This window comes from Strix uralensis, chromosome 1, assembly GCF_047716275.1.
Source record: "Strix uralensis isolate ZFMK-TIS-50842 chromosome 1, bStrUra1, whole genome shotgun sequence".
NCBI lineage: Eukaryota > Metazoa > Chordata > Aves > Strigiformes > Strigidae > Strix > Strix uralensis.
The window spans coordinates 47121205-47144578 of NC_133972.1; the positions used below are offsets into that span (position 1 = coordinate 47121205).

General features: G+C 36.9%; 1 protein-coding gene across 2 annotated transcripts in view; it reads right to left on the reverse strand.

Annotated features, from left to right (window-relative positions):
• ZNF804B (zinc finger protein 804B) overlaps window positions 1–23374 on the reverse strand; it is a 70949-nt gene that overhangs the window by 26221 nt on the left and 21354 nt on the right. The window contains exons 1-2 of one of the 2 annotated variants that reach the window (XM_074864867.1): window positions 14649–14706; window positions 7496–7639 (exon numbers count right to left, since the gene is read on the reverse strand). In XM_074864867.1, the coding sequence (XP_074720968.1) occupies window positions 7496–7639; window positions 14649–14657 (153 nt within the window). In that variant the 5' untranslated portion in view covers window positions 14658–14706. Of the gene's footprint in view, window positions 1–7495; window positions 7640–14648; window positions 14707–23374 lie in introns of those variants that run through there. The other variant, XM_074864859.1, reaches the window with a different exon arrangement.

Genomic DNA, 23374 nt, shown 5'->3' on the forward strand with positions numbered 1-23374 from the left:
TGATGTCATCCTGTATTGCTTTATGGTACCTTTATTTACATTAGTTTCTGTGATGTGACACAACCTGATTGTTTCACTGCACTGCTACTTCAGCATTTCAAAGATGCTGGACTGCTGGTAGTTTGAAGCACAGCAGCTCTGATGCACACATGCTTTTAGAAAGGCAGGATTTTTCTATTTTTAAATAACAGAAAGAAGTGTTCAGGACAATAAAATTTTGGTCTTATATTATCTATCAGTGGTAAAAGATGGAATCGTACATGAGCAACAGCATTATACATTTCATTCTTTGCTTTTTTTCAGACCCCAGACATTTTTTATGTTGTGTAAGTCCTTTGTATTATTTTCAATACAACATTTTGTGCCAATGTAATATCTGTGGTATTCTTGTTAACCGAATCAGAGTTGTGAAATGTGATTTTCATATAGCCTATCTGGTTGATTCACTCAGTTCCTCAGCTCTAAGTAAAATGGCTTAGACATTGGTGGCTCTTACTGGTTGATACTGACAGTCTCCTCCTGTGCTTTATCTTGGTATTTTCCCTTATTTATGGATTATTTCTCCAGGTCCTTCCTCTTGCAACTCCTTTTTCTCCCTTTCTTGTACACACCTTTCGTTGTCTTCTAATTTCAGAGTGATACTTCCATGCCTTTCTATTCCTGCAATTTCTGTCTCTGTCCATTACACCTATTCCCATATTAACTTCCTAAACCCACTTCTCCTTCTGTTTCCTCCCCATTTCACGTCATCAGTTCTTTTGTAGCCAACAGCTTCATCCCTTGCACAAGATGGATTCATTCCTCAAGTATGGTCCATCTTCAGTACTGTGTCAAGGAGTTTTCCTTAGGGAAAACAACATGCAACCTGAGAGTAAAGATTTTACTAAAGAGCAGATACATAAAAGTATCAGATTAGGTTGTCCAAACAGTATTGATTCTGTTGCCTTATCACTTCCTTATTCTTGACATTGCAAATACTATATATTTTTACTGTATTTTACTAAAGCTTGGGATGCAGAACGTAAATTTCAGCCCAATTCCTGAGAGCCACAGAAACCTGTGTCTTAAAATACAAAGTGTTTGGAAACCTTAATTATAAGCATCACAGTCAATGCTGTATCTAACCATCCAGTAGAAACCATAGGGTAATCTAGTTTGTAATCAAAGCTAATTTAGGTACAAAACGGATGAGTAAAAGGAGTTAATTCACGAGAACAAATTCTGAAAGAATGAGAAGAATTTTTTAAGTTAATTATGGGAAAGGCAGTGTGAGAAAATGAAAACTATTCAGCAAGAAATTATCAAAAACCTGCTCTTTGGGAACAGTTACAAACAGAGTGGAAGTAATTTTTGGGAGTATGAACAAGAACACACACTGCAAAATCAATGTATGATGAAAAGCTAAGGAAGTGTGAAGCTATAACGGAAATTAGAGAATGTAATAAATGGCATAGGCATAAGCAACAATAAGAAAATCACTGGTTTCAGAATGAGGAAGAGAACAGTGTGTCTTTAAGACAAAAAGCTACTGAAATGATAGGATAGACTATAGAAAAGAATTCTTTGTTTTTAGCTTTCATTTTCACATGAAAGAAATCAAGACTTATGCCAGAAATATAAAGAGTATACTCTCTCCAAGGGAAGAGAAAGATGTGCTTAAAAGAAAAGACCAGGGAAAATTGAATTGGTATGTTTATTGTAGAATAAAGAATAAAATAACAGTTAAGAATAAAATAACACTTAAGTTAAAAATAAAATAACAGTTAAGAGTTCTTCAGGATCAAAACCCCAAAAATTCATCATGAAGCAGAAGTGTCTGACACGGGTATACAGGCACAGATGATCATTCTAAATAATTGTCTAATGGTGATAGTTAAAACATAAACTGGTAATAGATTTGCCTAAAGCTAAAAGTAAATGGGCCTTTCACTGAAATTAAAGAATAATTTGTGGAAAAATCTGGGAAACTGTTGACCATACTGAATCACACTTTCAGTATTTTGATTTATGTGTCAGAAGTATCTAAGCTGACTAGAGATACTTATGGTAAATGTTCTGAAGATGCAAAAAATAATAAGGAATAACCTTCATCTCTAAAACTGTTCTCTTGTAAAACATCTGACCATCTTTCATTTTATGCATTTGAATACTTTATTTTTGTGGGGCTGCTGATAGGTATACACATTAGAAAGTTCACAATTGTTTTCAGGACTGGACCTAATTTTACACCCTTCAAATTGCACACACATAACAATTTGTGTATATGATAGCTGCTTTTGAGCATAGCAATCTATTGGTAACTAAAAGTAGGAGGACAATAACTACCACACATACAAAATTCCTTTATCACTTCAAGTCCACTTATAAACCAGCTGAGGGAATCTAATATCATACTATTGTTTCTCTTGCTTGACTCCTTTGCTTTTATCTTTAATACAGTTCTGGTCTGGCTTTCTGACTAGGTATATGATGAATATGAAAATTTTATTAAAAGTATACATGTATTTCTTAACAAGCATCAAACAAAGTTGATTTTTGTGAGGTTATAGGAGCAGAATGCTGATGACTGCAGACAGCACCTGCTGCTAATGGGGAGCAAGAAATGCTGAGGTCTTTTGCCATTCCGATTATTTTCTCAGGAGGCCACAGAGAGTACAGACCTCATGTGCAAAACCTGGCCCTAATAAAGCAGGCCCTTCTTAACAGCCAGTGTCCTGATGCAGAGAAACAGAAGCAAGGGCTGCAGGGAAGGATGTTAGCCTTGTTCACATGGGAGTACAAGAGGGACAGTGGGTCCACCTATATATCAAGGGAAAAAAGCAGAGACTACACAAGCACACATAGTAGTGGACTTTCATGCTCATGTAGCCCTTTCTGCTTGATAAGTGTGTTCTTACATCTAAATATATGATACTTTGTCCAGAAGAAGGTTTCTTGGTGTTGCTGTGTTTGCCTAATTTCCCAGTCCCCAGTCTCTCAGATACTGCCAAACCAGTTTCCTTTCCTCTAAATGAAAATTGTATGGTTAATAGGAAAGGTGTACCTTAGAGCCAAAATACAGGACTTACTTTTCTTCCAATAAACACGCAGATGCTGGGAAAAAAATCCTAAAGATGAATGAACAAGGTCTCAGCCTTACACTCATTCCTGAAGCTTTCCCTGTATTCACTTATCTGTGCATTTTCTAGGTGATAGAGGCAATGCTAGCTAAAATGTAGGCATATTTGCTAGCTTTGATGTTTAACAGGAGCTAAATCTATGCCTGAATTAGAGTTTAAATCCACAAGCACCATAAAGACTTAATGGCAAGTGCCCACAGCTGTACACACTAAATCAGACTTCCATGTAAAAAATATACCCAAGTGCTAGTATGCATGTATTTAAATACTAAGATACAGGTCCTTGCATGTGAGCTAGTGTAGACTGAAAGTTCTGTTCACCTACTTATACAGTGCTGCCTGCTTCAAGAACACTAAAATTGAGATACTTTTGTTTTCTATATAAAAGAATGTGATGTATTTAACTGTATGGCTAAATTTTGGCTACAAAACTAAAAGACCTGTTTTGTCATTAGAAACCCCAAGATGGCAATACAGTCTTGTTTTTCTTTGCTGCTTATTTATATTATTATCATCACAATTATTATATTGCAGTGCATGGAACAGATTTGTGATTTTCTCCTTTGCTGACATCTAAAAGCCTTGCTGATTGCTAAGGATTATTTATACAAAAATTGAAAGCTCCAACTACTTTGACATTAAATGAATGGGTAATGCTATGCATGACCCAGAGGTATTAAAAGATTCCATTTAATAACGTTAACAAATAGACATCTCCGCTCAAGTTTTGCTTCCTTTTACACATGCATGTGACTTACAATCCTGTTAAAAAATCTATACTTCCATATTATTTTCAGCTTAGCATGTAACATACATCCACATATATTACATTTTCAGGCAGCATCCTATATTGATTTTTCTATATACTAGTGACTTTTGAACGAATTCACACCAGGACGCTTATCCTTTTCAGTGTTCAGATACTTTTGACAGAGCCAAGGTAATCCGTTCTGATGCATAACTTTTGTTGCCGAGAACACGGCAAGCAAGTGATAGCAAACATTGTTCACCTTGATGCCTGATGAGAGATATTAAAGATTTATCAAATGTGCTACTGCTCATGACTGCTGCCCAGGACTTCATAAAGTCATAGATTCCATAGCAAATGAAAAACACAAAGGAAAAAAGCTGTTGATTTCAAGTGTATTAGCTGGTATGTGCCGGGCCAATAAGACATGTATGCATAGGGCTGTATGGAGATGAAAGTTTAGATGCTCCCAGGAAAGTCAACCACACACTAGCCCCAGCCTCGTTAAGTATCAGGCTTAACAACAGGGAGCTCAGGTAATTCTGGGTGGGAGCGCAGCCTTCCACTCAAACAGATTTTCTGAGTTCACTTTATCCAGCTTTGCACTGAAAGAAATTAATTTCCAATAATAGGTAACATGAATGAAAAATTATTGTAGAGTAGTGCGTAAGGAAAGATGTCGGCAACATTAGTTAAGACTAATGCTATCAAGAAAACCAAAGAAATAAAGACTGCTTAATACTCAGACAATATTACTTAAAAATATATAAATCATATTAGACCCCTCCAGGGTGATTACAGTGTTAGAAGATAATGAAGATCTAGGTGGGGGGGATCTTTGATGTTCTGTCAAAGTTTTGTTTGTATGCATATGTGTGTATATATGCACACATACATACGTAATATTTTTATATATGTAAGTATGAATGTATGTAGCATGCAGAGAGACAGAAAGTCTCTGTGAGTATATTGCTTTAGAATAACCTAACACAGCAGAAAGAGCAGTTATGCAAACAAGGCCAAATTGTCATCATAACATTTTGCAGTCCTCTGAGGACAGGGAAGGCAATGGCTGGTATGCTGACTGCTAAGTCCAAGACTCAGTACTTTCTGCTTTAACAACTGGCTGAAATCATAGATAAGAAAATGGATCACAAAATTAATTTTATAAAACCATAATATTGGGATATTAGAGTCATAATTCTTTGAATAAAATCTGTTTCCTCTGGAAGAGAAACAAAAGACTTATAACAAAGTACTCAGTGCACTCAGTACTCTGCCTTTATATCTTCTCTAAACAGCATTGCCACTTTAATACAAATTTTGAAGAAGTAGCGTTTAAATGCGAAATCACATGGGAGGACTACACTGTATTGTTACTGAGATGTAAAGAGCTGTTTATTTTAATTTACTCTCCATTAGAAGAATGATGCCTAGAACATATTTGTGTGGATGACTAAAGGTACCCTCAAATTTCTGCTGGGAAACAAAAAACATACCTTAGGAGAAAGAAGCTTTTCTGGTGGTTACTATCCCTCCCAGAACAAACATTTTGAAATTAAGCTAACTAAAACCACAGGAAACCATAAATGTACTTGTTTTCTTTGAAGATTACTCTGATAAAAGTAAGAAGAATAAAGGCTTTTCTGTGACCAACTATAAAAGTCAGAGAAAAGGGCTCATCCACACTATTCCTAGAGGCAAATTAATGCTGTTCCCAGACTTGGCTGAGCAGTCAAGAAGTGAGAGGGGAGAAGGGACTGAATTACCCTGTCACATCAGGAGGGTAGCTAGCTAATCCTGCACTAACTGAGCTTCTGAACTACATCTGAAAGGGCAGGATGGGGTGAGCTTGTACTGCCAGATGATATTCTGTATGTGTCATGCATTTCCATGGAGAACCTTAGTTCCCAGTACTGTGTCTGGCAGCTTTTAAAGCACTAAATTTACCTAAAAACTAAAAAGAGTTTTATTGCTTAAACATTCCCTTTTATAACAGAATGCTGCCAAAACCTCCCCTGCCCAACAACCCAATCATAGATGGTGCCTCAAGAAGGCTGTTTTATTTTGCATAAGCTGCTCTTTGCAGGGAGAGTGTGTAAAAAGGGAAGGGCACAAATAGATTCATTTGAGTTCAGATGCATTTATGTTGAGTTAAAAAATCAGCTGAAGGGTGAAAAAATTCTTTGTACAGCAAATGGGGATTTATAGGGATTAGAGTCATGTGTTTAGGATCTGGAAAAGCATTTGTTTTGTATTATTATAGCCGGTTTTATGGATTAATTAATGGAATGGTGATGTGAGGAATTGCTTTTGATTTAATATAGAAACACATCAGGTGAATCTATTGGTAGTTTTGGAGTGATGGGCCAAAAGAATCCCATTAACACACATGGATAGCCGACTCCAGCCTGCTTGAATTCAGCAGAATGGTTCAGCATGATGGGTGGGCAGATGCTAAGCAGTTTGTTAATGCAGTGCTGTGGTAGATGCACACAGAAAATTTCACGCTGATTTACATCCTTTATAATACAGCAAAAGACAGTAAGATTGCTTGCAGTGAGAGTGAGGCATTCTTCCTTCAGCATGATTGTTTTACACAACACTTATTTCTAGTCCTCTCTCAGAAATACCTGCAAGTCCTAAATGATTCACATATTTGTAAGGTAGCTCCTGTTCCCCATGCACCCAAAAGTGTGATCACCCAGAACTACCACACTAATAACCTGGCAACTTGAATGCACACAATAAATGAGAACTTGAACTGTGTAATGTAAGCACTAGTAGAAACACAGGAGAAAAAGATACCTCTGTGGAACCTAGTTACACATTCCAACTTTACGTGTTAGATTAGCAGATATGATCTGTCACATCAGAGGTTCAGAAATGCTCATTCCCAAACTTTGCAAACAATTTTCTTTGAAATCTGAACTGCTTATGTGAATTAATTGCATTTTCTTTGCATAATTCCAACTGACGTATGGATTTTGCTAAAATTGGAGGAAAATTAGGATGCAGGATAGAAGAATAATAGGCATATATGGGTAGAATACACTTACCACATATAGACCTGTTAAAATTGATACAAAACCAATGACAAAAAATTAGCATCTGTTATCTTTTCCCAGGAATCCAGTATCTTGTTGTTCAATAGTAGCCATTATTTTATATTATGTTCTGCATGTAAGGCAAAATGTATTCCACCCTGAGAAACATCATGAGACATAGACTTCAACTTCAGAAACACATGCTTTTTAAAAAAAACTAAACCGCTTGAAACAGCATGCATCCAAAAGAGGGACCTGGACATTTGAGGAAGTGGTCCTTCCCCCTCCCTCTAGTTTATAAGTAATTCCACATTTAAATATATCAAATTAAGTGTGAATATTGGTATTGAGCACCTATGTAAAACTATAGATGAAGATCATTTAGTCAGAGGGGCTTAAAAGAAATTGTGGTGAAGATTAAAACAATATTTTACATTTTATTTTAATGAAAACTATCATGTTAAAGTTGAAAACATCAAATAATAAGTTGTCTTCTACTTGAGCAAATTTAGAAACCTCCCTCAATCAATGAGGAAGGAAGATGGACTGCTGTAACATGCACAAACATTTGTCAGATATACCTGCTTGTGAGCGTGGTCATAAGAATTGATGTGGTTGTCAAATTCCTGGTGTTTGTGGTACTGCTTGTCACATAGTTCACAGTAGAAGTTAGCCTTCACATCTTCCAGAGCCTTGGCTGCAGCTTTCTCCTTCTCAGCATAGTCCTGCAAAGGCAGAAGCAAAGGGAGACACTTTGCTAGAGATCATGAGCTCATGCTTCAGCAGCTGTTTTTGTCATCCACATTAAAAACACTAGACTGACTAGGACTGCTAGATAATTGGTTTCCATCGCGTACACAGTAAGGAGGTTTTGGTCTTAAATTGGATTTAATAAAATAGTTGTGTTTCTTGAATAATTATTCTTACTGCTTGTTGTAGGTACTGCAGTAAGAAAAGTAGAGAGGAGTGGGGTGCAGAGGAATACCATCAAGATGCTGCCTAGCTCCTGGGCAGGAGAACTGAGCAGTGAAGAACACATAAACAACCAGGGTTAGCCTGTGAACTGCTACAGCATTCCCAGTTTGCACCAGTCCGCTCTTTCAGGTTCTATTCCTCAGAAGAAAGAAACTAGTTTTAGTCTGATAATAAGGCAGATTTTCTTTTTTATTCTGCTTTCTACCTTCTATGAAATATTCGGCAGGGCCAGGCAGCAGCTGGCTATGGCTGGCTGAGACTTCCCTGGAGCCGAGCCACTTCAGCAGGAGCCTTTTCTGTGCCACCCTGTCCCTTCCCCACATCTGTATGAGGGGACCTGCCATCCAGCCCACCCAAACTGAATGTAACTGTCACCTGCCCAGCACAGACCACAAACACAAGAGAAGACAAGAGAATTAGCTCATGTCCAGGCTTGGGAAAACACAGCTGAAAACAGGGAAAACACAATTAGTTCCTACATAGTCCCCATCCATGTCTCCCTAGTGACTCAGGTGGGTGCTCTGGAGAGTCAAGTACTTTGATTTCAGTCTACAATATTAGGTAGAAAGAGAAAACTTAAAACAAAGGAGCCAAAAGTTACTGAGCCCCAAATAATGCACTTAAATAAGGGTCCTGATATTCAAAATTGGCAGCAGCCTTTCCCAAACTTATTTCTTTTACAAGTCCTTCATTATACTGTTAATATTACAACACTTTCTTAAATGTTTCACATCAGAGGTCAAAGAGTAAACTTCTGACATAGAAAACATGAATAAAAAGGTTGGTAAAAGCTATTCATTTTATATTCGTATTGACAAGTTGATATTACTTGAATGTATGTAACTTATTGTTGGAGATTACAGTAATTCATCATTTACTGTATCATTTTACTCATCTAAAGAAATGGGTACTTGCTGCCATCAGGCTTTCCATGCTATGCAGTCAGTGCTGTCTGCTGTCTATATGCTTTCACCACCCTTTGAGTGACAAATTCAGAGTACACCAAACCTAGGACATGCTGCACATCTGGGACACCCTGCTCTTAGCACATCACACTGCCCAGCATCGTTCCAGGGACCACACCAGGGTGGAGGCAAGCCTTTGGGCACAGCAGATCAACATGAATGCACATGTTGAGACTTTCAGAGGGGGAAGGACTTTCTTAATCAGTGTGACATGTTTTAAGTCTGAGACTTGACCAAGCAGCAGGGGTGCTGGTTGTCAGTGTAACACAGGGAGCTTTGGACAGCTCTGTGCTCTAAGTCCTTCTGCTCTGCTCTGGTCTTTACGCCCTCAGGTCTGTGTGAGTAGCTCTTTCTCACATGGTACTTTAGAAGCTGTCATTGCTAGTGAGATTAAGCTCACCTAAACTAGACTGTCTAGAAGTTAGGTATATGGTCTAAGGCAGTATCCTAAGCTTCCTCTGTAAGAAACAGAAAAATGATAGCTGCTGCGAAATGGTTATTAATTCCATCTATTTCAAAAACCTATTTTAGGATGAGATGAAACTCTTCAGAGGTGCTATCTCTCTCTGTCGACCACTGCAAGGCACTAAATTACTAACCTGGACTACATCCTTAATTCTTAGATTGCTGAACTCAAGAGATAATGAATTCTATATTGTATTTCTTTATATTCAGTTCTAAATCTCCCCATGAAACTTACATGAACTGACCTGCTTGAAGACATTAGGTCAAAGACGAATTTTGTGCCTGGAATTTTGATTTTACATCTTACAGATGATGCCAATGACATGTCAGTCCCTCACACAGGGCAAACATCCAAATAAATCTCTTTCCTGCATGCATATGGCTCAGGTGGGTTAGTATACTGTGGTATACTCAGATTGGACAATTGTGAAAACAGGTAGTCTGAGCTAACATTTACCACTTGAGAGGCTGCTCAACAATGGTAGTTAATACTTGATTTTATCAGGGGGATATACTTTTGCAATCAAATAGTTAAATAGCTTTCATTAGTTATTTAAATCTACAAAAGTCCATTAAAAAGTGATACTTTTCAGATTATGCTTCAGACCCATTGTTTTGATAGCATTAATTATTCACTGGGCCTTTGGTATAATTAAAATGCATAAATTAGAATGTGGATGCAATAGCATTAATTATGCAGATATGTCTTCCCTAGAAGTCAAGTGTTGGAGGTAACATATTTTTGTTGTGAACTGGTAAAAATGTAAGTTTTACACTCATTGGCAGCCATCCAAAGCATTTTTTTTTTGTAGTTTTTGTTTTTTTTCCAGGTCTGAACTGTCAATTAAATGTTTACAGCCTGCTTGATCTTTGCTTCTGCTGAAGGAGAAGCCTAGCTGTTTGGTGTGAACACTCCACATGACTCTCTGTGAAGCACAACTGAAACTGCTGCTCATGAGCATTCCAAACAGCCAACTTTATCTTTCTCAGCAGAAGTTAATACAGTTCCCTTAGCATAAAGATGTTTTAAAATAGCAACAAGGCAGCTCCCAGGTGCATCCTAAGATAATCACAACTACCTCCATTGCCTTATTGCTTAATTATGCTTGTCTACCATGGCAAAAGATATAATTTCCTGCTTGCTTATCGATCAGATGCAGGGAAATTGAATGCTACATCACATGCTTTAGAAAGGTCATGGATTTTTCTTTCTCTACAAAGGCATAAGAACTTCTAGCACTACAGTAAATTGTGCATAGTCAAATGAATTTTCACATCCAGGCTGCTAATATCATCTCCCTAGGACTATAGAGACCGGTGGTCAGTTCTGGCATAATAAATGTAATCACGTGAAAGAAAAGCTGTAGAATTACATCTGTAGAAAACATGTGATCATAAATGCCTGATTACACCAATGCAGACACAGGAAAGCAGGAAAAATGCACCAATGCATTTTGAACAGGGGACCACTGATGGTAATGAATATGTGTGTCAGTCTCATAAACTTTATTCTGGATCACATGCTAGTTACTAACAACATATAGCCTGGGTAAACATGTGTGTACTTATAAGATAAGAGTTCTGTCTTTGAGCCATGTAAAACAGTAAGTGCAAGCTGATGTCAGGGATGATGGAGTCATCCTAGGTAAGAACTCCTAGAAACCATGGGTTAACCACCTTCTATGTTGCTGGATGCAGGTAGCATACCGTATAAGGATAAATGAGTGCAGAATATACCTGAATGCGTTTTTTTCCTAGAAGCCTGCAAAATGGTTCCATATTATAGATTGTAATTACATTCACATCAATTTGGCACACAGAGGCACATAACTGTAATAATTGTTTATATATTGGATTAATTTAAAAAGAATACTTCTTTTGTGCGTTAGGCTGGAAATGCTTTCATTTAGCAGCTACTTTTGCAGTATGCTTCTTATTGTGAAAATGCAATTAATGGTATCTGACATTTCATTTCCTAATATAGGGAAAATCAATGAAAAATCCCATGTAACTGAGTTTTCTAGAATGTCGCCACTGACACCTAGTCAATTAGAAATCATTTATTAAATCCAGAGTCTGTAAGAGATATTTAATAGACTGCATGGCCATTGAAGTATGCTGATCTAGACAAAACAATACCACATTGCCTGCCTCAGTAACTGACAGTAAATATTTCTGCTATGTTCAAATGGACTAAGGTGAAAAGTAGGTCACTTGATACAGTAAAACTTTCCGAGGCAGTTTCCTGCAAACCCATGGATTTCTACAAATATAGTGGAGTAAATGCACAGTGCTTGCAAATAACATAAGAAAAATATAACATCAATAGCCCACTTTTGGTCACTTATTTCTGAATTGGAATGCAAGATTAGTGACAAACAACTAACATTAATGCAGAGCTCAGTAAGTGACAGACTGCTCCCTCTTTGGGGACATAAGCAGAGTTGTTAGAGTTTGATAACTTAAATATAATGCTGTGAATCAGATTAGATATGAGTGCAAGTATTAAATACTGATGCAACTACTGAGGTGCCTCTTGGGGATTCTCAGAGTAGAGGTTAAAGGAGTAGGACAAATATAAGCACATGAATAAGCTACAGAATTATATTCTATATCTACTAATTTTTAGTACATTTTCATTAGTGACCTACATGACAAAATGAACTGTGATTATATATGAAATCTATGAATGATACTAATTAACAGCACGGGGCATACAAATGCTTTAGGGACCTGCATCAAGATTCAAAATTACTGTAATAAGCTTGAGATATGGTCTGAAATCAGCAAGATAAAATTCAGTAAGATGTGTGTCAAGTGCTGCACTTTGGAGGGGGAAACCACTTTCACCAATACTAGATTGTGAATAGCTGAGTAAACACAAATGCAGAGGAAAAGGTGCAGGAGGTTAGAGTGGAAAAGAAATTAAATGAAAGTCAACAATGAAAGTCAAGGCAAATCACATTCTGACATGTTAATAGTAGTGTTATATGTAAGATGCTGATGGTAATGATTCCACTTGATTCAGTATTGGTGAAATGTCAGCTGTAAAATACTATTGGGTACATCTACACCAGCAAATAACTTGGCTCCTGGAATCGGCCCTCCATCATCCCTACTCCGTGTGTGATAGTTCATTCTCAGGCTTTCATTTCAGAGTAAACTTGCTAGTTCCGTTTGAGATAAAAATGAGTGCAGTTCTAGAAAAACATTGAGTTCAGGGACCACACTTTACAGGCAGCAAGGATGAGACTTCACTAGGCTCTCCATGCCATGTATAGTCTTCCAACAACCATCAAACTGCATTCCCCCAGGCATTCCCATCTCATGGCCTTCCCCAAGGCAAGCAACACTTGCATGCCGTAAAAATGCATGCAACATCCTGCAACAAAAGAACTTCCCAGCCAGTGTTTTAACATAGCCCTCACACTTTTTCAGACAGACTGAAATAAAACAAATATAACAATTATACCTAAGGGTACTACACAGACTTGAGGAGACTTAGGCCAAGTATGGATATAAAATATTTGCCCCTGGGATGCAGTGCGGCTGACAGTTTTTTCTACATCAGTGGGCCTGAGAGACTAGGCCTGCTTGTTGGGGCAGGTCAAAATGTAGATGTAGCCTCTGAGACAGTTTTGGTCCCTATAGTTTAAGAAAGATACAGATGTACTTGGGGGATCCTTGAGCAGGACAGTAGGGATAAGAGGTTTAAAACTGAGTTACATGCTTAAATTAGGCAAAATAGATTTCAATCTGTAATTCATATTTTCATTGGATCATTCATGTGAGCACTTGTAAATAACATTTTTTGAGGGAAATCTGTAGAACTGCCTGGGCTAATACAAAACACCTCTGGGTAGTCAGGCCCTGCACATGGATGGGTGGAGAGAGCAACTGTAGAACTTTCATTTTGAGTGCTCATTCACCACTTCTTTCTCATTCACCAGTTCTTGGGATAACTGCACATAACTTTTATGTTTTTATATCTTTTCTTTTGCAGCAACAGCAAAATAGATTTTAAAAGATTTTAAAACTCAGTAGGCAGCTGATAGAATGCAGGAAGTAATCAAAATACTTGTGTGCAGTATGAAACTTGAGAACCACACAAATGTCCTGATATTAGGATATGCAACTGAACATCAGGATGGTCAAATTAATGAACTTTTCCCTGAATGGTCTCTTTTTTCCCTGAAGAAGATTCTGCTGTCTTACCAAAGGAATTTGCTAGGGAAGTTTACCTGTGGAGGTAGTATAAAAAGCAAGTAATTTTGTTCAGCTGCAATAGCCAGCAATACCGAATGTTTTCATTTACCTCACACGTGTTCTGCCATTCTCCACCTTGAAAACTCTATGCTCAGCTTCCTCTACAGTAAGGAATTGGAGTTATCTATTGCAAAGGAATTTTTTCTTCTTCTTCAAAACCAATAAATACTGTCATTTCCAGATGACTTCCAGAGGGCAGCTCCTAACTTCAGCAAATAAATACATCTTCATATTTTTCACACTCAGCCAATTACTGCAGCATTTTCAATTATATGCACTTCTATTTGCTACTAGAATGCTGAGACCTGAGAACAGCAATGTTGTTAGCAGGTCCTAAAGGCATTTCAGATTACAAACCTGCTGGAACTAATAGGACAGATAGAGAACTTAAAGGAGTCATAAACCTTTTCCTAACTTATTTACTATCAAAATCATCAGTGCTGATTGGAATCAGCCTTATAGAACATATGTATTCAAAGAAAAACACCAGCAGGGCTATTCAGATCTTCAGCACATCTTTTATATTCTAAGACACACTGCTGCTTCTGGCAACTTTATAAGGGACTTGTACTTTGAGATTTTCTAAACACTTTTTCAACTTTATAAATGGAGCATATAACCACTAAAAATCTTTGCTGTGGATATAGAGCGCATTTTTCAAACACCTCAATGTGATTCAATATTTTTCCCCTCATTTTCAGAAATCAGTGGAATTTAAGCAGCTGCATCTATTAGATTTTCTGAAAATGTGATCAAGAGTTGACCTGCAAAGGGAATTAGGTACCTAACAGAAAGTTATGTACAAAATTGTATGTGTTCAGTTTCATTTAAAAAAAATATATAGAATAAGGTGAAATTGATACTTTAGATCATTTTTCATTACAAAGGGATATATTTAAAGAACTTAAAGGAAGTAGTTAGCAAAATGTAATTTCTTTAAGTGAACAAATCTGCCTGGACTGACATACAGTGCAGAGACAAGAGTTCTAGGATAAATAATCAGTTCAAAGAGGATATTAGAACTAGAATGAAACTAGCATAAATAGGAAAGAAAGCTAATCACCAATTTCATAAAATGAAAGGATAAAGCGGAGATCAGTCATGAGTGGTGTTCCTCAGGGGTCTGTACTGGGACCAGTACTGTTTAATATCCTCATCAATGACATAGACAGTGGGATTGAGTGCATTCTCAGCAAATTTGCAGATGACACCAAGCTGTGGTGCAGTCGACACACTGGCGGGAAGGGATGCCATCCAGAGGGACCTGGACAAGCTCAAGAGTGGGCTTGTGTGAATCTCATGAAGTTCAACAAGGCCAGGTGCAAGGTCCTGCACATGGGTCAGGGCAACTCCCAGTTGAAACAGAAGATGATGAAGGTTCTGCTCCCATGCATTAACCAACTAGTGAGATGCAGATGGAAAAAAAAAAAAAAAAACCAACAAAACCCAACCTTGAATACAGCAAATGCTGAATTTCTAAAAGAGACAGGGAAACACACTCACGCATAAAGACCAAAAGGTACATAAAGACTTCACTGTATTTAGGCTGGAATCCAGAAGGTTTCGCAGCAGCACCAGAACAGACCTAAGAACAACCTTCACATTGATTCTGTGACTGAAGTAGGGGGTGTCATTTTAAGACAGAGCATGATACATTTATGAAGGGGAATATATGATGTGGTTTGGATGACTATACCAATAGAAAACTAAATTTGGTTTGAAGATTTAGGAAAATCTAAGGTTAGAGTAAATCTGCTTAATGATATGTGATGCTGTCTGATTTTTATCTCTGAGCTTCATTGTTAATCTTTGTCCTATATTAGTGCTATGATTAGCATTTGACTTATTTGGAAGTATTTTCTAGGTACGAAGTAATTAAAAAACAATTTCCAAATACTAACACTGCCATTAAAAAAAAGTAAAAATTGTCATTCTGTAACTAGAACAACACCCCCAAAAAGATGAAGGAATGTGACTCAAGGACAACCTGAGAACACAAAGGGCATCAGAACTGTCAGGTTTGTGACACAGTTGTGGAGGCTGAAATGATTTCTGGGATAACGGTGGAAATGAATGTGGTTTTATAACTGTTAGGATTATATTCTAGGCATTTAAAAGCAAATTCTAAGAGACTCATGACTCAAAAGATAGATATGGTTACTAGTGTGACTGCTGTTAACCTAGACTCCCTACTAAGGCTTCAGTGAAATTATATTTCAATATGACTATCTTAAAATGTAGATAGAATGGAAATGTTTTTATTAAGTTGGACAGAAGAACTGTTCCTGTTGTGCAGAAGAAGAAAAAAAATACATCACTCACTTTTTCCTTATAGTCCTGCTTCTCTGCACAACGTGAGTACTTCAGTGAATCTGATTATGACATTATTGTCTGCCTTCAATTTAAGGACAATTCCTTCAACTTATTCACTATTTCATACTACTTTCTCTATCCTCCTCTCAAGTGATCATTTCTTTTACCTCTTTTCTGATGAGTGAGGTACTATCAATTAATCTGAACAGTTACTTCTCCGTTTATCTCTTACCATTCTTGTTTTTCCAATTGCAATTTCTAGAGTACAATGCATGTTCCAGCACTGCATTTAATAGATTGTGCGATGTTGTATTTTTTGTCTGACACTTCTTTTCAGATGAAGCCTACTTGACATAATTTAAGATCTTTGTATGTTTTGACCTAAAACCTTCTTCTATAGATCACAACAGAATTTAACTTATATGCAGTGTCTTTCATATTTGAATTAGCTAAAAGCACTTTACAATAACGATATTGATCATGCAGTAACTGTGTAGGAAAATACACCATCTGTTATGAGCACAGGAATAGTTATCACACAACTCAACCGTGGCTGTTAGAACCTTTTTTTTATTAAGTGCCTTTACATAAATACAGGCTAATCATATCAGATAGCTTTTTATAGTCTTTAATACCAGTAACATTAAACATTTACATCCTCTCTCTTTCAATATTGTTTGGCTCTTTCTTTGCAGATAGCATAATATTAAAGCCAGTTCATGTAGACTAATTCAATATAATAAATGATGCAATATGATGTCTAATATCAGTGGGTTTCTATTGCTCATAGCAACAGAGATTGATTGTTATTTTTTTAATGATAAAACATTAATAAAGTTTAGGTAAATTCAAATTTTACAATTTATTTTCTTATATTATGTATATTTGCAATCTACTTCAGAAAAAAGACTTACAGGGTAAGCATTAATCGTACATTTGATTTTTATCTATACTGTCCACCTTCTCTTAAAACTTCCCCATAAAATACTGACTTATCATTGCATTGTGTAGCATCTGATGACATGTTTTTAACCAGAAACCAAGGTATTTCTGCACATTAGCCTTTCATGCATCTCTTTTTGCATTTTTGTTTTCAACAGAAGCCCAAAACATTGATTTACCAAAGCTTTGGCTTTCCTCAGCACTTGAGGTTATCCAAGTGAAAAAGAAAGCATTCTAAATTGCTCTATAAGGTCCAGATGGAAAAAGGAAGGTTATTTACACACAGATATACCCCTCTTCCTCTGTCCCCAGATGCATTCATGCAAGTTGCAAAATTCTATATACTTTTTTTTTATTGACTGTGCAGTTTTATACATGCTACAATTCCACTATTCTGAACCGAAGCAAAAAAAATTCCTTTCATTTGTCTGCCAAATGAAAGCATATTTGCATTGTGATTGTAAAAAAAATGCATGGGAGGGAGAGAGGGAGGAAGATAGAAGGAAGGGAGGGTAAAAGGAAGGGTAGAACAGAGAGTGGAAGGAAGGAAGGAAGGAAGGAAGGAAGGAAGGAAGGAAGGAAGGAAGGAAGGAAGGAAGGAAGGAAGGAAGGAAGGAAGGAAGGAAGGAAGGAAGGAAGGAAGGAAGGAAGGATAGAAGGAAGGGTAGAATGGTGGAAGGAAGGAATACTTCTCCTAGCTCTTCTTTAGCTAAATACTTATGGCTTGAAGCCCACCCTGCAGCACACCTGGCAATTAAAGGTAATTTCATTTCTAAATACAACTGGACATTCAACTTGCAGATTGATGGCACCCTTATGGCAGTTTCCAAAGTAAAACCCTCTGCAATCCCATGCTCAAAAGCCATCACGCAGGAAAATTGACCAGTAGTATCCCCTGCACCTGAAGGGAAACAACTACTTTCCAGAATTACTTCTGTGTGATGACTTAGGAACATGTCCACAAGCAAAAGACAGTAGTTACTGACAAATCTAAAGAATTAACATGAATACTTGATTGTTGAGTGTAGAAACAATTACTGACTGAAGACATCAATTCAGTCTCTGTCCAGCACCTTCAGACTTATAATTGAATTAACATTAACTAATCCAAAAACTCTGTGCAATGTCTACATTCTTGCATCACATCTTCAGTTCCAACCTTCCTCTAGGAGAGACTTTTCAAGAGAAACTGCTAGTTTTTATTCTCAGCATGAGGAGGTCTCCTCAGCAGGGAGGAGTGAATGCATTAGTGAAATGAGTGGAGACACACAAGAAGTGATGGCTCAGCAGCACTGCTGAGCACTGGTGGTGGTGAATGTGACTCAAGTGCCAAGTGGTTTTCTTCACAGTTTTCATGCTCAATGTACATCAACTCCAGGGGCATGCAGCAGAATCTTTCCAGCCCATGGTATCTTGCTCAACTTACAGCTGATCTTGCATGACTTTGTGGCTTTGTTCACTTCCTTCCTTTCCTTCAATTTACAACCCATGGCAGAGACAGAACTTTGGTCCTACCTGCCAGTTTCTGTGTTTACCAGCATAGTCAATAGTGATGTTAAGTAATCAGCTGTGAGTCTGCACTGTGTTTGATTACTTATTCATAGAAAAGAAAGTTTAGGCAGAAGATATCATTGGTGCAAATTCCTGGCCATCTTAAGAATGTGGAGAAACCCCCATGCTCATGATTGGTTGGGACACCTTGGTGCCACTTACCAACTCCTCTTGCTGTTCTCTCACACAGGGTAAGGATATATTGCAAAAGACCATGATGGGCTATCTAAAAATGTTTGCTTAAAATGCTCTACCCAGTGAAACCCAGGGTGGGCTTCACCTCTTGGTGATGTCCATCCCCAGAAACTGGGTAAAAACAAACCAGAGATGCAGCCACCTCCACGTTCAGTCCAGGATCTAGCAGAGTCCAGTGTGGCTGGAGTCCATGGAAGTTTTGCTACTGATTCAAATGGGAGCGTAAGGTCCAGCTATAACAAGCATAATATGTGGAAAAATAAAACAAACAACAGAGAAGATAAAATTTAGATCCAGGGGGATCTCCTGAGATTATTAAAATTATTTAAAGGGAGAGTAAGCATATTCTTCCAGAGGTAGATTTGAAAAAAGATGTGGAAAAGGAAAAGTATACTTTTTTATAATCAAAGACTGCATTTTTTCTGCTGTGATATTTTTGGGTAACAAACTGATACCAAATTGATAGCAAACATGTATTGTGCTCTTGAATTCACTGTATGTGATTGTTGGTATTAGGAACAGCGCTGTAGAATACATCATGCAATTTAAAATAAATATGGCAGTGTCTGGGACACAAAAGATCTTAAATAGATACTTTGTTGAACAAATAAAAGATGATCCATCCTCATTTCCTGTCAAATGAATAAACTATATAACATAGAGCTAATTCTGTCACAAGTCCTTGGTTGGGAATACATTACCCAGACTTAACGAGCACTTCCAGTGCTGCCGCGGAGACCTGAGGCTTCCTGAGACAACAACTCAAGTGGCTGATTACAGCTTGCTGCTGTTTCCCAAGGCCTCCTGGGGTGTCAATTAATCCCATGAATTTACGGAACATAGTGTGATGTTAGAGGTTCTTGATTTCACAAAAATGAGCTAGGCTGGTGTCTCTCAACTTGAAAGAATATTTCTGGCTTCACCACCACCTATTATAAATACAAATGGGGAGTTCTCAACTCCAAGAGTACCATCATTAAATCTCCTGCTTTACTGTGTCACATTTGTTAAGAGTGAGTCTTCTTAAAAATGAACTGAATTTGTATCCATTATGGACTCTCTGGATTCTTTATTTTTGAACTATGATTCTGCATTGAACGTTTAATGATTTTAATGATACATAAGTGATCAGAAGTACTTTGTAACTTTGATTTTAGATAACCTGCTAGCACAACCACCTGTATAATAAAACAGTGCACAATCTTACTAGATAACAGATTTGATGGTGCCTTTCCTTAATGGATATGAATACAAGCATGCCAGATCTCTAACTCTTGATCTAATTAAAATAGATGATTCAATGAATTAATGATGAAACATTTCCTCCCAGTATTTAAAACTTACATAGTAAACTGCCTGTTCTTGAATAAAACACAACAAACCAAAAATCCTGCTTATAATCTCACTAGCTTGCCACTGGCTTCACTAGAATATTTGGTTACGTAACTGTATGTTTGAAAGGATAAGCAATCAAACAGTAATTCTCATGTGGATGATGCTCCTAGTCATATGGTTTAGTTTTAAGTAGTCCTGTGAGGAGCAGTGAGTTGGACTCAATGATCCATGTGGGTCCCCTCCAATTTGAGAATGAAAAGTTTAACAAAGAGTTAATGTGGATGGGCAGGAAAAAAAAAGCTTTGCATAGCAAGTATATTAATAAGTTTAGGTGAGCTATTTTATATGGTGTTCTTCTGTTAATTTCTTCCCTTCTGCACAAACTTTTCACTGCCTCAGTCTCTTATTTTGTGTACATCCCATTGACACTTCGCTGCTTACATTTTGGTTTAAAGCAACTTATTCTGGTACATTTCCATCACTGGTGATTTTGGTCTAACTTTCATCCTTGAGCAGGTTTCCATTACACTGTCAATATGCTGTCAGAAAAATCCAACAGAAAATTGGCCATTACGAGATTTGACGTGTTAATGTGAAGCTGGATTCTTCTAAGTTGGCTCACACTAATATCAACAGCTGTCTGACAAGACGTGCACTCTCAGTAGTGCAAGGATTTAAAATCATCCCCCCCACCACATGTGGGGAATAACACAAGTGCACCGTAGAAATGTCCAGGGAATAATATTTTTGTCAGGTCTTATTGCCTGTATTTAGATATTCTCCTTCCTTTTTAATACAAGTACCATGCTGTATGAAATTACTAAAGCAGAAGCTCTGACTCAATTCATTAGGGCTATGACTAGACCATTTGGGAAGGAAGTCTGCAGTGATTTAAAAACAATCAGGCCTTCATTTGCATCATGACAGGGGTGACCAGGTGAGAGTCAAACTTCATATTAGCACTTATTGCTGTCCTGCAAATGTTCTTTTTCCACATTTGAGAAGAACAGAGTTCTTAAATGCTGGACACTCAACCATATTCAGTGACCTCTATATAGTAAATTCCTTGTGTCTTGCTGCATCCTGGAACCTGTAGAGCTGAATTAGGCATCACAGCTGCCTATTGTGAGCCCAGAATAAATCCAGCATGTTTAATGAGACAGTCTTAGGAAATACCAAGAGAAAAAATGGAGCTTTATGTGTCCTTCCTTCAGGGATTCGGATGCCTTCCTGACGTTAAATATCTAAGCAATTCCTCACGAAGTTGTTGGTCCCTCTTTCATGTCTTTCCCACGAAGGTGGATTTTCTGATAGAGCTGGGAACATGGCACTGCACTTATTCACATCCCTTTTTTAATCACTTGGAGGACAGAGGAGCTCAGTACAACACTACACACTTCTAGCACTATGGAAAAAGTGAAAGCAAGCAGTGAGATGACATGAATAAGATTTGCCTGCAGGTTTGTGGTTGTGCCAGAAATAGCACCCCATGAACTGCATGACTACATCTTCAATAATTTTACTGAGGGAAGATATCTAGAAAGCATGGAAAAATATGACAAAGATGATGAAGATGGTTGGAAAATAAAGGAACAAATGACAAGGCACCAGAGAAAATGAAGAAGGAGAAAATATAACCATGGAAGAAAGAAAGACTTCATACTAATTACCTAGGAGAAAAAAACACAGTGTATTGATATATATGCTTCAACCTTTCAGTCTTTAGTTTATATAGTAAGTATAGTTTATGTAGTATAGTATATATAGTATAGCTGTGAAATAATACTACAGTTCTAATATAATATACATATTACATACATGATATTATTATACTATTACATCATTAGTACAATAATATAATAAAAAATGTAATACTATATATAATATCAAGTTAATGCTATTATTAATATAATATCAATAAATATAATATTACTGGTATTGGTTTTACTATATTGTTAATATTTTGAATTAATGTATGATAATATTATATGTAATATAATGTAATATAATACAGAAATATTATATGTGTATAATGGCTACTGATATTTCAAGTTATAATATTCCATTACACTTCCAAGTTTCTCTATTAAAAATTTTATGATTAATTTCTACATTAGTATCCTTCATATAGCATTGTGTCACTGAGGTTAGGCCACCTGCATTATGAACTAGAACAGAGCTCAGGTACATAAGTGTGACTTTACAAGAGACAGAAGTGGGCATCACTAAATTGACATAACGTTGCAACATTACACAATACCATAAGGAGAAATAGTGTTACTACTTTCTCTGCTACAAACTTGGCTCTTCTAATGAGCTGCATTTTCACAAATCACTTCAAGTAAACCTATGGTTCCATCACTTCATGCATAGTATTAGTATCTTGGAATTTACAGCAAAGTGCATATTTTATGGGAACAAGTATTTTAGATCAGCTTCAATACAAAATTCTTCTCAAGATTTTTCTTTTACGGTTAGTGCTGAAAAACATCTTGCAGTTCTTTTCATTTTTACTTAAGATGTCATAAAAGAGGAGGCTACTTACAATAATGAGAGTTTATGGCAAGTTACATATTTTAATAATACCCACATTTGTCCCTTGTTTCTGTTTCAGATTTTAACTCAGTCTAATAATGAATATCACAATTTGTGGTGCTACTCAAGATAAAACATGCAGAGGTCAATGAACTGAAGTAATTTCTATAGTAGTTAGTTTTAAAAAATTTCTATTCATAAAACTCATACTTAAATCCTGGCAATCCTTATCGCAACTGTTCAAGATGTACTGTTCTAAAACAAGTACTTGCTTGGTTATGCATGCATAATAAACCCTCTTACTGAATTTGCTTCTCCTTACCACTTCTTCATTTGCAAATGTAATACACGCTTACATGCAGAATAGGATAATAAAATTAATGTCATGCTTATATTTCCCATAAACAAAAAAGGAGTCAGGATACAATAAAATAATGGAAAACTAATGTGACAAAGCAAACAAGATATTCATACAACAGGCACAAACCCAGCCCACTTCATATATTACTTTATTCATAAATTATACTCCTGACCACAAATTTATCATATACCAAACAAAAATATTTTTTTTACACTAATTGCTCACCAAGACATTTTCTGAAGCTACCTCATTTCTCCTCAGATCCTGCATTTGATAATTAGTTGTATTGCCCTGAAATGTAATGATGTGACACTGGCATCTAATTTTGGATTAATTTCAACCCTGCATAGAAAACCTGCTTATGATTCTCTGCACTCCCTTGGGCAAAAATTAGGAGCTTGACTAGCACTCTGCACTGGGATGAATTCCATTTACAATGAGAGTCAGTGTGCAGATTATGAAGAAGATTTTCAAAGCTACTGGAGGAAGGGCCACGGCTGCATATTGTCTGATTGTGCAACAGTTTTAAGTGGAATTTAAGCTTATTTTTCCCTTTG